We start from the raw sequence: 17263 nt of genomic DNA on the forward strand, positions 1-17263 counted from the left end.
GCTTGAGCTTTCGTGGGTGAATACTCACTTCGTCAGATGCAAGTGGGTATTCACCCACAAAAGCTCATGCTCCAATACGTCTGTTAGTCTAGAAGGTACCCCAGGACTCTTAGCCGCTTTTACTGATCCAGACTAACACGGCTCCCCCTCCGATACTTGTATTGCTGGGGACCTGGGGCACAGGGAGGCTAAGTGACTTGCCCAAGGTCACATAGAACGTCTGTGTCAGAGCAGAGAACTGAACCTAGCTCCCTGGAGTCCTGGGCTAGTGCTCTACCCACTGCACTATCTACCTCTCTGATCGAAGACAGGCACCTTGCGTCTACAGAATTACAGCACAAATCAAAGTAAACCATCAGACACTGTTAAGTCAGAAATATTAACTGATGGTGCTGATATTTTAAGCTGCCGTTCCAGGAGGGGGCAGAGGGGTGTCTTTAAAATGTTCTATTTAAAGACAATTTTGTCCCTGTCTTTCATTGCTAACCATGGCTGCATGTGAATGAGATCTTTGTTCCTTGTTAGTTGTATGTTCCTGCTGCTTCAGGCCTTGACCAAAGGCAAAATTCTCTGTTGGAAGCATGGTAATCCACTCTGCAATATGTGACTGGATACCACCAGCAGAGGACTGGGCCTTCAGGTGAGGAACAAAGCAGCCGAGAGCTTGGCTTCACATTAATACTACCAGCAACCAATACAAAGCAGAAGGAGCGAATTATACAGAGAATACTGTGAATTCTCCCGCCGTGGAAGCTTTTGCGAGGTACTGATGAGGCATCAGTGGGATTTTAATGTTTAGGGGGGTTGGAAAGAACGGGCCAACTTCTCAGCTGATGCAAGTCAGCGTAGCTCCACTGAGGGACCACCACCCATTTACACCAGGTGGAAACCCGGGTCAGAATCCTCACGCTGTCACGAAGATCTGGGTTCAATTCCTGGCTCTGCCAGTGACTTGTCTACCCTTGGGTGGGTCACTTCACCTCTCTGTGCCTCTGTTTCTCAGCTGTAAAAAGGGAGATACTAGACATACCTCAAAGAGGGGTTGTGAGTCCTAATGCAGCAATAGACAAAGTGCTCTGGGATGCTTGTAAGGCAGGGTGGGTGAATGCAGATGAGTCCTGAAGGCATGGAAAAAGAGCACTGATCGCTAACAGCATCCATGCATACAGCCCGCAACAGTTTAAAACACAAGCAAGATCATTCTCATTACCCTACATACATAACTAAAAGGGATCACCGAAGAACGCAGTGGCTTTAGATATAAATGCAGTCCTTGGTGATAAAGATCTCTCTGCAGCAAGATCAGCCATCAGTCTGGAGCGCAGTGTTGATGATCTGACTTTGCACAGAGAAACAGAACTTGATAAACTCCTGTAAAGTGGTCAGATCAGCACATATGTTTATTACGAAAACAATCTCAATACAGATTTCCATTCAAAGTTAGCACTGCACCATTTGTTTTCTCCTCCTCTCCAGTTTGTTAAAGTACACCAAAAAAGCCGTTAAAAAACAGCAGGGTGAGCATTTGGCTAGCTGAGTGAACAGGAGTGCAGGCACAAGAGGGTAGGTCTGTGTTATTCCTACTTTACAGATGGGGAAACCGAGGCACAGAGACATGAAGGTCCACAGTCATTCAGGGCAGAAGAAAAAAAAAAACAGAACCGGGGTCCTCAGTCCTGTCCCTGCGCCGAGATCACACCTCATCTCACAGTCTCTACCCATTGCTGCAAATTGGTGTGGATCATGTCAGTTTCACCTACCCGCTTTCACAGGTCACCATGCTCCATGCCTGAACGTCCCTACATGCTTTGAAAACAATGGAAAAATAGAGCCAGACTGAAACAGATAGGAAAGGTAAGAGGAGAGACTGAATATTGCTGTTTACCTTCGTTTTCCTACCATCAAACCTAACCTAATGTTGCTGCCAGGGCAGCAAGAAAATCCACGGTTTCCAGGGGTGTCAGAACTGGGGACTGCATCAACAGGAAGAGCTGGGAACACTGCAGCCTGCACTCTGCCAGCGCACACAAAGACATGCCATGTCATGTCATCACCATTAAGTGCTGCTACTCCGCGAGTTTCCCCGGCACCCTTCAAAGTTACTTGGCATGCCCAATAAACTGGGGCTCAGCAATCCATCTCAGGAGTCTCTAGCCACAAACTCCAGGTGCTTGTTACTCACAGTACTTCAAGGGTTATATTTAAAACGGGACTTCCACGTGCCAGATGGACAACCGTGGAGACCAAAGTAAACTCCGTATCCATAGACCAAGTAGTACACGGGCAGCAGCTACAAAGGCCTCCTCCCCTACTTGCTACCTCCTGGCTTTACAGGTGAGGAAACTGAGGCACGGAACACCTGTAGGGACAAGAGGGGAGCTCAGTCTCCACGGTTCATCCAATCCCTGGCTAAGGCTGTGAATTAGCATCAGTTCTGGTGGTGGACCGCGAACACTTGTCCTATCATAGTATCAAGCCCCCGCCCCTAAATTCATTGCATACCAGCCACTGGATGGTAGCAACTTTGGGCCCCTAACATCCTGGGCTGGCCTTGAACCAGTAACAAAGGCGAAGGCTCCACATCCCTCTACCAACCAGCCAGTCCTCCCAGTTAAGGTTTAAGTTTGAGCCAAGGGTGAACGATGGTGAGGATAGAGAGGATGGAGGAGGTAAGGCCACACAGCCCCACAAAGCCTGGGTTGGTCTTGTACAGCCCCAGCTTGTCCAGTGGGATGAAGATATCGCAGGCGTTTTTCACCACGTCCACAAGCAGAGGAGGGTTGCTCCTCAGCACGTGCACAAGAAGGTGGAGCTGGACTTTCAGCCTCAGCACCAGCTGCTGGAGACTGCTGTCTGCTCGAAGCGCGTGCCTGGTCTTGCTGCCCTTTGGATGCTTCCCGCACACCTCACGCTCCATCAGGAGCCGGATCTCGTAGGCATCCCGGCTTAGGTTCAGGATCAGAGCAAAGAAGTAATATCTGAAAGAAAGAAGGGGGAAAGAGAGAGGGTTTATCAGCTAATATTTACTGTCTACTAAAGAGATGAAACTCCCGCTGACTCCAACAAGAGTTATGAGTCAGCAATGTGCCCTCATTGCCAAGAAGGCTAACGGCATCTTGGGCTGTATTAGTAAGGGCATTGCCAGCAGATTGAAGGAAGTGATTATTCCCCTCTATTCGACACTGGTGAGGCCACACTTGCAGTATTGCACCCAGTTTTGGTCCCCCCACTACAGAAGGGATGTGGACAAATTGGAGATAGTCCAGCGGAGGGCAAAAAAAAAAACGATCAGGGGGCTGGGGCACATGACTTACGAGGAGAGATTGAGGGAACTGGGCTTATTTAGTCTGCAGAAGAGAAGAATGAGGGGGGATTTGATAGCAGCCTTCAACTACCTGAAAGGGGGTTCCAGAGAGGATGGATCTAGGCTGTTCTCAGTGGTGGCAGATGACAGAACAAGGAGCAATGGTCTCAAGCTGCAGTGGGGGAGGTCTAGGCTGGCTATTAGGAAACAGTATTTCACTAGGGGGAGGATGAAGCACTGGAATGGGTTCCCTAGGGAGGTGGTGGCATCTCCTTCCTCAGAGATTTTTAAGGTCAGTCTTGACAAAGCCCTGGCTGGGATGATTTCATTGGGGTTGGTCCTGCTTTGAGCAGGAGGTTGGACTAGATACCTCTTGAGGTCCCTTCCAACCCTGATCTTCTATGATTCTAAGCACAGGGTGCCCCCCAAGGCTACATTACTGCAGCTGGGGTGTGGTTCTATTCCAAGTGCTGCCACAACCTTGCTGTGTGCTGGCGAGGGGAGGGGAAGGGCGAGCTGCTCTGTGTCTCAGCTTCCTCGTGTATAAAAGCACAGAAAATGAGACCCACCCACTTCTGTGCAGCCCTGAGATCTGCAGACGCAATCTGCTGTGTTAAATATTATCATTGCTGCTAATAAAGAGCCCTGGCCACTTTTTCTTGCAAGCGTAAGGGAGCTAACTCCATCGCCTTATGCAAATTCAAAAGTAGGTCTTTATATTCTGCCTTCTAGCACTTCAAGGAATTTCTATGGCTATGCTTCAATGAGCTGCGGCACAGCGCTGCTGCGGGCTGTTGAACCATGCCCCCGGTCCACCCCAGAGGTGGCTGCAGTTCCACATTGGGCAAAGTGATTCCTGTATGCAAGGTTAGCAAGGTGCTTTGGGATGGAAAGTGATAGGGACCAGGGAAAAGGCAGTTTTATTTCTGTTGCAGCACAGCTATCATTCGCAAGGATTTGTTGGAAACTCCTCCCTCCCCACTCACCAGGCAGGATCATCCCTTACCAGGAAAAGTAAACAGCACTAGCCCAGCCTCACCTGAAGGACCGCTGGCTCCACTTTTCCTGGTCCATGTGAGGGAGGAGGCCTGACTTCCCCGCCCACAGGATGTTGTCGCAGGCGAAGTACATCGCTCGGTTCAGGTTGCTGACGGTGACGCAGAAGCGCAAGACCACATCCGACAGGTGGATGGCTCGCTTTGCCGACTCCAGGGCATCCGCCGAGTTCCCCAGCCGGAACACTGGAACATCAAGCGGGTCGAATGAGGAGTCAGCCAGACACTCCCTGCTGTTATGTCACTACTAAGCATGTCACTGATGCCAAATGGGCCAGGGATCTGGGATAACTGACATCCCTCCAGCCTTCCACGCCAAACTGCAGGGCCACAGAACACCCCCATCCAGCACCATGACACAAAACTACAAACAAAGGTAATTAGCGAAGTAAGAAGAACTCGTTTTTTCTTGTTCAGAGACCCTGGAAGCCTCCCATTACATCCCCTTGAGAAGATGATTTCACTTACGCTTGCGCCCCAGACTCATGTGAGCCTCCAGCTGTTTGATCCTGGTGAGGAAATCAGCACTCACTCCATTCTTCTGCAGCGTGTAGCCAAGCAGAGTGCAGGCATACTGAGCAGCTCTGAAAGAGACAACCGAGTATAGGAACTGCACCTAGCGAGACAGGATCTGCCTTAATGGATCAGTCCAGCAAGCCCAGCCTCCTGCCTCCACCAGTGGAAGATGAAACACCCTCTTCCTCCAACCCTGGTTGGCTAGCTATGGAGTACTGCCCAGGGCAGGGAAGAGAGATTTCTTCCTGACCCCTGCAACTATCGTTATACTGAAGTATGAGATTCAATTACCAATATTACTGGTCAGGACATTCCTGCAGTATGGAGTTCCATAAGTTGGCCACAGGCCGCTTTAGAAAGTGGTCCCTTCAATGGCATGTAAAGCTTACCGTTTCTACCCTACATCCAGTGACTAACCAACGAGGAGAATAGCTCGCCTCCCAGCCCTACAAAACCCAACACACACAAGTCCAACTAGCTTAATTCATCTGAAACTTGTTAGACCCAGAAGAGTTTACGTTAAAAATAAAAGCATAAAGGATCTCATGGCTAACTAAGTCTGCCTGGGACCTCCCCACTCCCTGCCATGCAGAATGTACATGCTCTGAATATTTAACGCTTTCCCATTGCAGCTGCACATCTTTGGATAGCATTTACAGGGCTTTCAAATGACCCAACATGGGCCAGTTTCTGGAACCAGCTGACAGGACTGGTTTCGGTTCTGCTAAGAAGATAGTTCCTGGAGCGAAGCAGAACTCTCTCTAGACTCAATAGCTTCCAACTTATTTTCTTTCCTAGAGGAGAGGGGTAAATTCCCTCCCCTCTCCCCTTCCCTGGCTTTCAATTTTGAGGTCAAATTTTTCAAGTTTGGGAACCTAAGTTAGGCACCTAAATAAGACCCTGATTCGGCAAGGTACTTAATGCATGGGAGTTGTTCCAGTGAAGCCAGCGTTTAAGTGTCTCACTGTATCACGTCCTAAGTGGGCTGATTTTCAGTGCAGTTAAGCACCTGCAATGCAATGATTTCCATAGGACATGTGGGTTTTCAACACCTCTGGAAAGCAGGCCACTTATTTAGGGGGCTAACTAGGGGATAGAAAGGCCTAATTTAGGAATACAGGCCTAGGACTGAAAGAGACTCCTGGGTCCTTGCACCCAGGGCGTGCTATCACGGCCAATTCCCTCATCCCATCCCGTTCAGAAACTGATCAAGCTCCATTTTCAAACAGCACAACTCCTACTGGGAGGCTGCTCCAGAACTTTACTCTTCTGCTGGTGAGAAATCTCATTCCCAGCCTATATTCCTGGCCAGTTCATCCCTGTTCATTCTTGCGCCGACACTGTCCTTTAGCTTAGATAGCTCTTTTTCCTCCCTGGGCTGCATTTAGAGAGCACAACCATATCCCCCCCCCTCAGCCTCACTTTTGCTAAGCTAAAAAAGCCAAGCTCTTTTAATCTCCCCTTGTAAGATTGGTTTTCCATTCCCCTGATCATTCTAATAGCCCATGAAGGGCCCAAATTACCACTTAATTCTGTGGTTGGGAAGCAGTTAATTATTTTTAGTCATATCGCAGTGGAACCTGGGGATCCAAATCAGGGCCCCATTATGCTAGATCCTATATTATTATTTATTTGTATTACCTTTACATTAGGAAGTGAAACATTTCGCATGAGCATTTGCTAAACATTTCATGGGTACTGTCATGCCTCTGGATGTCCTTCCCCTACTCTTCTGGAAAGGGCACACAGAAATCAGAACACAAATCATATGCTTAACTTTCAGTATGCGGAAAAAATAGGAGATTCTTAGCAAACTTCAGTGCACGTGACTTCTTAATAAACAGCCCCCTGTTTCACCATCCAGCTTGGTATGAAATTGCAGATCTGACACTTTCATCTCTGCGTAAAGCCAACATATTTTTAACCTAGATAATAAATGTCAGTGAAGTAGGACAGGGGAAAGTTGTGCCATCATAAGATTGTTTTTATGCCTATGGAAGATCTGTCCTGGAGCTTAGATACCACAGTGTGAACTGCCCTCACAACACCTAACAGACACAAAATGGTTTTTGAATAACAAAAATTAGAAATAGGTTCTGAGACGCATTTGATCAAACACTGCACATGGGAATGATGCAAAGACACACTGAAGACTCTGATAAAATCTCAGCGGACTTCTACAGATTGTCTCCTTGTAAAACTTTTGGCTGGAAAATGTTACCTCCCCTAGCCTAGCTTTAAAACATTACTGCCTGATCCTGAACTGCTCTTTCGAATGAATTCAGTCCTCCCAGAATGTCACATCGATATCCATGATTTGATCTGCTGTTTATTCCCAGAAAAAGCTCAGGTTGTCCCTTCTCCCACCAACGAGCCTCAATTCCACCCTGGGCAGCAATGTCTAATCTCCATAATCAATTCAGTTCCCAGCCTCTCTGCTGAGAAGGGGGCCCATTAGTGCCAGTTGTGGTCATGAGTTGTCACTCCTAAAATGAACCTAGGAAGATCCCAGACCCAGCCATGTTCAGCAGGAAGGAATGCAGCTGCAACAGGTTTGAGGGAACAAACCTAAATAGGGTTCAGGAGAGAAAATGAGAGGATCCCCTCCCCTGCATCTTCTGACAATGAGGTTTCTCCTGTTCAAATCATGTGATTCCAAGGGGCTGCTTAAGGAAGAGGAACCAGATGAGGCTGGAGCTGGAGGGGGTGAGGAGCGAGGCAGAGCAATTGGAAACACTTCAAGCAGATAAACATCATCTGAATAAAAGCAAGCAAAGCCAGGAACAATATGTAACATGTCTGCTGATCATGCTTGCGTTAGACAGGGAAAAAAGTGTACGTTCATGGAGAATTCAAGGGAGGAGGACAAAACATTATGGAAGCAACTCAATATTAGATCAAAGTGAAATGAGAGTGTCTCACAAATAATGGCCTCATTGTGAGTACAGGAACAAGGTTTGATATGAAAAGGAGACTGAGCGCCCCAACTCCCAGAGACTTTAATGCTGCATGTCTCAGGATCTGGCCCAAACCTGCAAAGGCCAAGGATCCATGAGGGTCATGGAAACAGGACATCACTCTTTGTGGAAAAGCAGGATTGAGGCATGTTTGCAGAGGGAGGAGTGACAAGGTTGCCAACTCTCACGAATGTTTTGCCAGCCTCATGGTTTTTGCTATATTCCTTCAAGTTCCAGCTCCAGGAGTCTTGGGATTACGGGAGAATCTCAGCTTAAAATGTAAAATAAAAAGGAAGTTTCTAGCTCTAAAGGCTCAGAAAACCAGATAGCAAATAAAAAGAACCCATTTCCCCCCCCTTAAATCTCATGATTTCTATGACAATTTCATAATTTTGCAGGGACCAGGCTCGTCATTTTTCAACACTGGAGTTAGCAATATTGAAGACACTTCCCACTAAGATGTAGTCTACACTTTGACTGTGAGAACACCTGCCGTAGATTATTAAAACAATACAACAAAAGTTGCTTCATGCTAGATTTCTTCACTAACCCCATTCTCCCATCACACCCACTTTGTCTGCTTCTTCCACCAGCTGCATCTTATCACAACCCTTGCCAGTGCTCTCTGCAGCAGGGACTGTCTTCACTCATTTGTATAGCACCCCTCACAATGGAGCCCTGGTCTCAGATTGGGCATTTAAGTGCTGTGTGACACAAATAAGAAGTTTATTGGACAGTGAAACTAGTTTAACCTGTTCCACTGGGTTCCTTGTGATCAGGCTCATTGCTCCTGTGTGGAGCACCCTACTTTGCAGCGTAGCTCAAACTGTCCAAGTTAGGAGCTGACACTCTATATACCACTGAGACCTGGTGTGGTTTAGTGGATAAAGTCCTGGGCTGGAAGCCAAAAGACCTGGGTTTTATTCCCAACTTTTCCACTGACCCCGAGGCAAGTCACTTCCCCTCTCCTGCTCGTTTCTCCTCCCACTCTGTGTCTTGTCTGCATGCACAACGCCTGGCACTACGGAGTCTGGATCTTGGTTGAGGCGAGTAGGTGCTACTCTAAAAGAAATAAAATATTAATACCACAACCACTGGAAAGTTAAGAATCCCAGCTCTCCAGAAGAAAACCCAATGGTCTCTAGACCCAATAGCTCATCATACCTTTAAATTTGTCTCTGTCTCCTGGGTCTAGCAATGATTTTTTAGCCCAGCTCTGGGACTGACTGAACAAAGCAAATCAGGAATTATTTTGGGGACATTCTAAGGCCTGTGTTATACAGGAGGTCAGACAAAATGATCACAATGGTCCCTTCTGGCCTTGGAAACTACGAAATCCTGAAATCGATGAAATCAGAAATTTTAGGTCTTTGAACATCTGCTTCATGCAGGAGTAACCTGCTTCTGGAAGGTATCTGCAATCACAACCATGTGGCACTGAAAACTCTGATGTCAGATCCTGTGCAAGCCAGAAGCTGCCAACTAACTTTATAGCAAAGCAAAAACAAGTGTTTCAATGCCTTGGACTTAAGGGTTTATTAGTCATTTGTCCGGAGGGGATTATCAAACTGTCTTCTTCATGGTTTTCATCCCCACCCAGCACTCAAAACAAATAATCTTTTTGAGATACTAGTTTGCACGAGCTAATTCTCCTCCTTTAAGAGCACCTTTCTACCCACCAATCCCAAAGCACTTCACAATGAAGCATTACAACATCCTGATGGGTATTATCCCTATTTTACACAAGGGGAAACTGAGGCACGATACAGTTAAGAAACTGCAAGAAATCACTGATGTCAGGAATAGAACCCAGGAGTCCTGGCACCCAGTACTCAGTTCTAACTACTAGCCAACATTCCCTCATGGAACTGTGAACAGAAATCAGGTGGCCTAATTCCCCATTCTATACTCCTTTTATTAGACCACACACACACACACACACACTTTTCCCCAAAACACCCTACATAGCTTTTTCCTAATCTAATCTAGAGGCTTTTCTTCCACATAAACTGGTGTCCATCAAACTGATTCTGTTTGATTTAGACCTGGAGGTTAGGCTTGTTTTTCCTCTTTGGTGGCCCAAGAAGTTTTCCATTGTTTATCAGGAGATTAAACTAGTCACAGAATTGGTGCTATTAATAATGTAAGAAGAGAATCTGTTTAAAACTACATAATTATCTTGACAGCAGTCCCCCTACAGGGGTCTGATCCAGCACACACTGCTTTTTCTAGTGACTAACGGGAAACTTTGCTGAGTATTTGTCAAGCTGTAATAAATAATATTTATTATTTGCAATTCAGTAGCACCTAGGAGCCACAGCCATGGATCCCATGCTGCTAGGAGTGTACAAAAGAGAACAAAAAAAAAAAAAAGACAGTCTCTGCCCCAAATGCAACATAAAGCTTCACCCTCCTTTGATTTGCCACAGAATACAAGTCAAAATAAGCTACCAAGAAAAAGAATAAACTTTTAAACATTTCTCATCTCTGGCTGGCTGAAAAAGCCCACATATCTCAAAACTTGCCTGCCCCATTGGGGAAAAAAATGCTTCTTATTAATTACCAGAATTTAAATCTAACCCCACAATGATTATGGAAACTTTTTTTTAAAAAATGAAAGCCCAAGTTGTCCAGAACATCAGGAAAAGCACGACTGGTGAACAGATTTCACAAGCACAGAAATCCTCTAAGCATTCAACCTCTCTCTAGGCTGGGACAAGAGTTTACAAGGGGATATGTAAGACCAATGCCGCTTCCAGGCAGGAAAACATAGCTTCCTGCTGTTTACTTACAGGGCTTGCTATTCCTTGGCCTTCTCTATATACTGCTTAACCAGTTCACTACAAGGTAATAGAAGAACATGACATTATGGAAAAATAGGATTATTTGGCCTGTATAGGAGGGGAAATCTAACAGAGGTGCATTATATAACATAACTATTGCCCAGCAAAGGTATTTTGCAGGATTACAAGACCAAAGAGACACTGAAAACTTTAAAGCAACACATTTAAAATAGACAAACAGAAATATACGTGACATAAAAAAAGATCAGCCAGTGGAACTTGATACTGTAGGGAAGTGTTTCTCAGCCGGGAGAGAGGCAAAAGACAATCAGGGAGATGGCGAGGCACTGAAAAAGTGTCATTACAGTCTAAAGCAAAGCAAATCTCATTCCCCCACTAACCTCCCCTTCACAGGCAAATATTCTCAGCCTCTCAAAACACACATAAATCAATTACACAGACTTAACACTATACATTTTTTACTCTTATTTTTATTGTCAATATAAGGGAATTTCAAATAAGGGGTTGCCAGCCTGAACAGGTTTAGCAACACTCCTGTAGGTTTGGTTGTTTTGTTGCCTTCCCCTCCCCGACAAATAGCTCATGTTTCTTTTTTTAAATATTAGGTGCCGATCTCAAAGATTTGTTGCTATAGTAAAATTTCATCTATTGAGTCTCATTCTTCAGGGCACGAGCTGGGAGTCAAGAAGGAAAGTCTTTCCCAGAAGCCCAGAGAATAATTTGGCACATGACCATTCCCTGGGACATTAACGATAAGATGCCATGGGCATTGGGAAAACCAGACTTAGGCCTGGTCAACACACAGGTTGTTGTACCAGTATAATTGTTGGTTAAGAGTGTGGTTTTTAAACAGGAAGTTATACCGGGACAATCCCCCGAGAGGATGCAGTTACACTGTTTTAAAGGTGCCTTATGCTAGTATAACTTATTTCTAGCTTATTTCCCTTCCCATAAGCTATACTGGTGTAACTGTGCCCACACTACAGTGGTTGTACATGTTTACCATACTAGGACAGTTAAAGTGGTAACAACTTTTTGTGCAGACAAGTCCTTAGACAGGACTATTGGCCTGGCCAAATTCCCAAGACACTCGTTGATCATCATACAGGCAAGTTTGCCTCTGTCCCGCACAAACCTCAACCCTGAAAATATTTCTGGGCTTCTTAGTCACCCTGCAAAATCCATGAAAATCACAAGGGTTGGAGAAAGAAGGCAGAAGCCAACTGCTCTAGTGAGCCAACAAAAACAGCAAGTGATTAGGATTCTGCAGGGACTGATGCCTTCTCTACGCTAGAAAGGGTTTGCTGGCTAACCTTCCTACTGGAAACATAACTTACACTGGCAAAAAAGATCATTTGCTAGTATAGTTTATACTAGTTTCCTGAATGAAACAAGCTGCACTGACAAAGGGAACGTCTATGCAGCTTGCAACAGGGAGCTTTCCAGCCCAGATCAACAGACTCATGTGTGAGGAGTTCACACCAGCACCCTGAAAATAGCTGTGCTGACAGGATGGAGCATGGGCTCTGAAGCCCACCCTCACCCCTAGGCTTCAGAGTCTGAGATGCAACTACAAAGCACGGTCTGCACAGTGTTTCAGAGTCCTAGCACCACCACCCCACAACCTCCCGTCTGTTGATCCTGGCTGGGAGGCTTGCTGCTGCAGGCTGCGTAGACATACCCAAAAGGACTTTTTTGCCACTGTAACTAAATCTACACAGAGTCTTTTGCTGGCATAGTTAGGTGGGTTCAGGGTGCGTTTTCCCCCCCCCCCCCCCCACTCTCCTGATACAGGTATGGCAGCAACACCTTTAATCGCAGACCAGGCCTAATGCTAGTGGCACATTTACTGCAACAGGTAACTGTTTGGACACTGATGTCACAATGGAATTTCATAGGCCCTGGCAATTGAATTTAGGTACCATTCCTGGGATGATCCAACAAAGCCAGCAACTCTGGGCACAGATTCATCCTGAGATCACCTCAATCCCTTCCCTCTGGCGCAGGGCCAACCTGCTACTCACCAGCAAACCTTGGCTTGTTAGGCCCCAGATTTCCCCACATATTTTGCGGGGCTGATACGCACCTGAAAACCCGCTCCTTGGCTTGGCTCTGGGCACTGAACTGCACCCAGAAATCCATGGTGCTGGTGCCACTCCTCCAAGCACAGCCGGGCAAAAGGTCTTTGTGCCTTCCTAGGTGAGCTGATTACAGGGTCCTCCCCCTCCTCCTCGGCTCCTTCCGGAGCAGCCCCGCCTGGCGCCCCTCCGCCTGGGGCCTCCCGGTGCAGCTCCGCCCGGGGGGGGGGGGAAGAGAGAGGCTCCGCCTGGGGCCTCCCGGTGCAGCTCCGCCCTGGGGGCGCGGGGGGGGGGAGAGGCTCCGCCTTGGGCCTCCCGGTGCAGCTCCGCCTGGGGCCCCTCCACCTGGCGCCTCCCCGTGCAGCTCTGCCGGGGGCAGCAGGGGCTCCGCCTCGGGCCTCCCGGAGCAGCTCCGCCTGGGCCGGGGGAAAGGCTCCGCCTGGGGTTTCCAGGTCTCCCGCCTGGGGCCCCTCCACCTGGCGCCTCCCGGTGCAGCTCCGCCGGGGGCAGCGTGGAGGGGGGGCTCCGCCTTGGGTCTCCCGGAGCAGCTCCGCCAGGGGCCCCCCTGCCCTCGGCCTTCTAGTCCAGGAGTCTAAACCGGGGGAGAACGGAGGAGGAGGGGTCGCTCCGTTCCTGTGGGGAGGGGGCGTTGAAGTCCCCTCCGGTCACAGGCGAGACGGACACAACCACTTCCGGGAATGAAACGGTGGCGCCCAGGGGTCAAACTTAGAGAAGCCACCCAACGCGATATGGCTGCTAGAGCCCCCTAGAGGCCAGCAGAGGAAGGGCAGCAGCTGTTCTTCCTGTAGCTCCCGGCCTGCACCCCTTCTCTGCCTGCTCTCTGCACAGAGAGGATTCTCCAGCAGGCCCACACCTGGGCGCGGACCAGAGCCTCCCTTCCCCTAGCTCATATCTCCCAGTCCCCCAAATCAGTGCCCCCTACTCCAGCAGTCCACCCAATCCTGCACCTCTTCTTCCCTCAATGACCTCCCAGCACCCCCAATCCCCTCATAACTCAGCACCTTGCCTCCCCTTGCACCCCTCAATGGCCAGGGACTCATCTGTGTAACTTCTGCAAGATAGCACACCTGTGTCCCCTTTGCTTCTTCCCCAGAGGAAATGATAACACCCTTACAGTTAAATGTAAATAATTTACTCCCCAAACTGGGAGGAGTGGTAGATAAGCTGGAGGGTAGGGATAGGATACAGAGGGACCTAGACAAATTAGAGGACTGGGCCAAAAGAAACCTGATGAGGTTCAACAAGGACAAGTGCAGGGTCCTGCACTTTGGTTGGAAGAATCCCATGCACCGCTACAGACTAGGGACCGAGTGGCTAGGCAGCAGTTCTGCAGAAAAGGACCTAGGGGTTACAGTGGAGTCAGCAGTGTGCCCTTGTTGCCAAGAAGACTAATGGCATATTGGGCTACATTAGTAATAGCATTGCCAGCAGATGGAGGGAAGTGATTATTCCCCTCTAGTCAACATTGGTGAGGCCTCATCTGGAGTACTGTGTCCAATTTGGGGCCCCACACTACAAGGAGGGTGTGGAAAAATTGGAAAGAGTCCAGCAGAGGGCAACAAAAATGATTAGTGGGCTGGAGCACATGACTTACGAGGAGAGGTTGAGGGAACTGTGATTGTTTAGCAGAAGAGAAGAATGAGAGGTGATTTGATAGCTGCTTTCAACTACCTGAAAGGGAGTTCCAGAGAGGATGGATCTAGACTGTTCTCAGTGGTGGCAGATGACAGAACAAGGAGTAATGGTCTCAAGTTGCAGTGGGGGAGATTTAGGTTGGATATTATGAAAAACTTTTTCTCTAGGAGGATGGAGAAGCACTGGAATGGGTTCCCTAGGGAGGTGATGGAATCTCCTTCCTTAGAGGTTTTTAAGGTCAGGCTTGACAAAGCCCTGGCTGGGATGATTTAGTTGGGGATTGGTCCTACTTTGAGCAGGGGGTTGGACTAGATACCTCCTGAGGTCCCTTCCAACCCTGATATTCTATTCCCTGTCGAAGAGTCTCACAGCTCTATTAACATTAATGAATTAACATGCTCACAGCCTCCCTGGAAAGGGGGTCAGTATCACTGTCCCTATTTCACAGAGGGGAAAAGTGAGCCACTGGAAGAGGGGAAGTGATTTGGGTTAGGGTTACACAGCAAGCCAATGGCAGAACTGGAAATAGAACCCAGGAGTTCTGAGTCCCAGTCCCCTGCTCGCACAACTAGACAGACTCCCCCCTCAAACTGGGAATAGGAACCCTGATCCACAGACCCTTTGCTTTAACCACTACACAATGTTCCCTCCCTAAAGGAGTATGTTTTCAGGGCTGTCTGTCCAGTTGCCACCTGTCTTCAGTAGTAATGTAAAGCCAACCATAATAAAACCTGCATGTTACTCTACTGATCATCTTCCGCCATTTCACACAAAGTCTCCTTCTGTTACTTTCGTGCTGCTGCAGAAACGCTCTAATTTAAAAATGTGCTGAGTAACCATTCATGGTGGTGAGAACATAGGAGAGCCAGTGGGTGCCCTTGCTTGCGTCAACTGTCAATTCTTGCCAAACAAAAGGGATAGCCAGAGCATGGTGCAGAGGGACAACAATTCTTAATTCTTTCTGCTCATTCCACTGAACTATATCTAATTACAAGCTCTGAATAAAGGCTATTTGTTCCAGATCCTCTCTCTCTGCAACTCCATGGGGCCCTTTTACTACACTTCACTAAAAGACCATTTTATTTTCTACAGTGTCTTTCATATAAATGGTATCCCAGCACGCTTCAGAGTTAAATAAATAACAGCAGAAAGATGTGAGAAAAGAGACATTTTCAGCTGAGATCAGAAAGCAAAATCGATGAAGCAGAAAGATACGGGTGGGGCTGTTCCAGATTGCGGGAGCTGTAAAGAAGGAGGGTCTTGCCCAGCATAAGAGAAGACAGAAATGGACACAGGTACTCAGGCGATAGGCATGGTATAAAGATCTAGACATATAAATTTTAGATAGCAGACTAAATACAATTTGGTTTGATTTGATTCTTAGATTCCTGTAAAATGTTCAGATACTTGATAGAACAAACACAAATGCAAACCCTATCCTGGGCACATGATTAATATATCACAACTTCTGCCACATACCCGAGCTCTCTATCTTTTCCCACACGTTGATGACACTTCTGTTAGCTTGTCCTGTGGATGACATATTTTAAATGGCATCAACAGAAAAAAAAAAAAAGAGAACATGACCATCCTGCTGATTCAGCATAATCCAATTACAAGTTCATCTGTAATAATAAGAACGAGGAGTACTTGTGGCACCTTAGAGACTAACAAATATATTTGGGCATAAGCTTTCGTAGGCTAACACCGACTTCGTCGGATGCATGCAGTGGAAGATACAGTAGGAATATATATATAGACAGAGAACATGAAAACATGGGTGTTGCCATACCAACTATAATGAGACTAATCAATTAAGGTGAGCTATTACCAGCAGGAGAAAAAAGCTTTTGTCGTGATAATTAAGATGGCATAAGTACTCCTTGTTCTTTTTGCTGATACAGACTAACATGGCTACCACTCTGTAATAATAATGATATTAATAGCATCCAGTGATGCTGCTTTCCCACTTAGCCCCGCCTCTAGGGGACCCATGGCTCGTGAGGGTGTCGGAGGGTTTGGATGCTTGTGAATGAGAAAGGAGTCATTTGCTGGGGATTGATCATGGGGAGGGTAGGTCTAAATTAAGGGGGGCAGATGAAGTGGCAGATAGTGAGGGAGGTTAAGTGGGAAGAATGGAAGATCCTGTGAGTGCTCCCTGCCATGATGCGGTGGGGACCAGCCTAATCATCCCCTCTCCACAGCCAAAGACTGGAATAGAACCCAGGGGTCCTGGCTGCTTGAACCCCTTGCCCTGTGCCACACTTTTCCAGGATACGTGGCCACACTACCAAAATCCTTACCCCTTGGCCAAACTCCCAGAATTCCTTGCACTTGCCCACACTCCCAAGGTCCACTGCGCTAGAACAGGACTGTCCTTCTCTAGCAGGAGATATGCGGGTTCTAATTGGTTAAATCCCATAGTCCCCGCCCCCTGACAACACAACCTGGGCTGTGATTGGAGTATTATCATGTTTCTCGTCTTTTTTCCAGTGAGGCGTAATTTAACTGTCTAGATTTTCATTCCCCGCCCACTTTCTTCCAGACAGGCTGCTGGTTGGGCAACTAGAGAAGTCCCGCCACCTCAATTGATAATATGCCTTTTGATTCGTTCGCTCTTCAGTCATCGTTAGCGATAAGAGTTGTGATTGGGTATAAATCTTCAAACCCCGCCCTCCCTTGGGAATACTCTCTTTTGATTCGGCTACCCTCTCATATTCTTCAACTCTCGGAAGACGAGCTTTGATTGGACGGATCACTTTCAGCCCCCGCCCACTTCTTTGGGAATCAGCTCTGTGATTGGCCAAAGTCTTCTCATTCTCCGCCTCTTCCCCGGAGCTCTGCGCTGCGATTGGCTTCTCCATCCTGCAGGGCCCGCCCTCCTCCCCAGCCC

The 17263-nt window shown here is 47.5% G+C and overlaps 1 protein-coding gene across 1 annotated transcript; it reads right to left on the reverse strand.

The window, feature by feature from the left end:
- Positions 1 to 1379: 1379 nt before the first annotated feature.
- PEX11B (peroxisomal biogenesis factor 11 beta) lies at positions 1380 to 13417 on the reverse strand. The gene is made up of 4 exons (XM_030542290.1): positions 12723 to 13417; positions 4828 to 4943; positions 4344 to 4545; positions 1380 to 2978 (listed from the first exon to the last, which is right to left on the reverse strand). Exons 1-4 carry the CDS (start codon positions 12776 to 12778, stop codon positions 2612 to 2614), a joined length of 741 nt encoding a protein of 246 aa, XP_030398150.1. The 5' UTR covers positions 12779 to 13417; the 3' UTR covers positions 1380 to 2611.
- Between the last annotated feature and the right edge of the window lie 3846 nt (positions 13418 to 17263).

Source organism: Gopherus evgoodei, chromosome 24 (genome assembly GCF_007399415.2).
Source record: "Gopherus evgoodei ecotype Sinaloan lineage chromosome 24, rGopEvg1_v1.p, whole genome shotgun sequence".
Classification (NCBI taxonomy): Eukaryota; Metazoa; Chordata; order Testudines; family Testudinidae; genus Gopherus; species Gopherus evgoodei.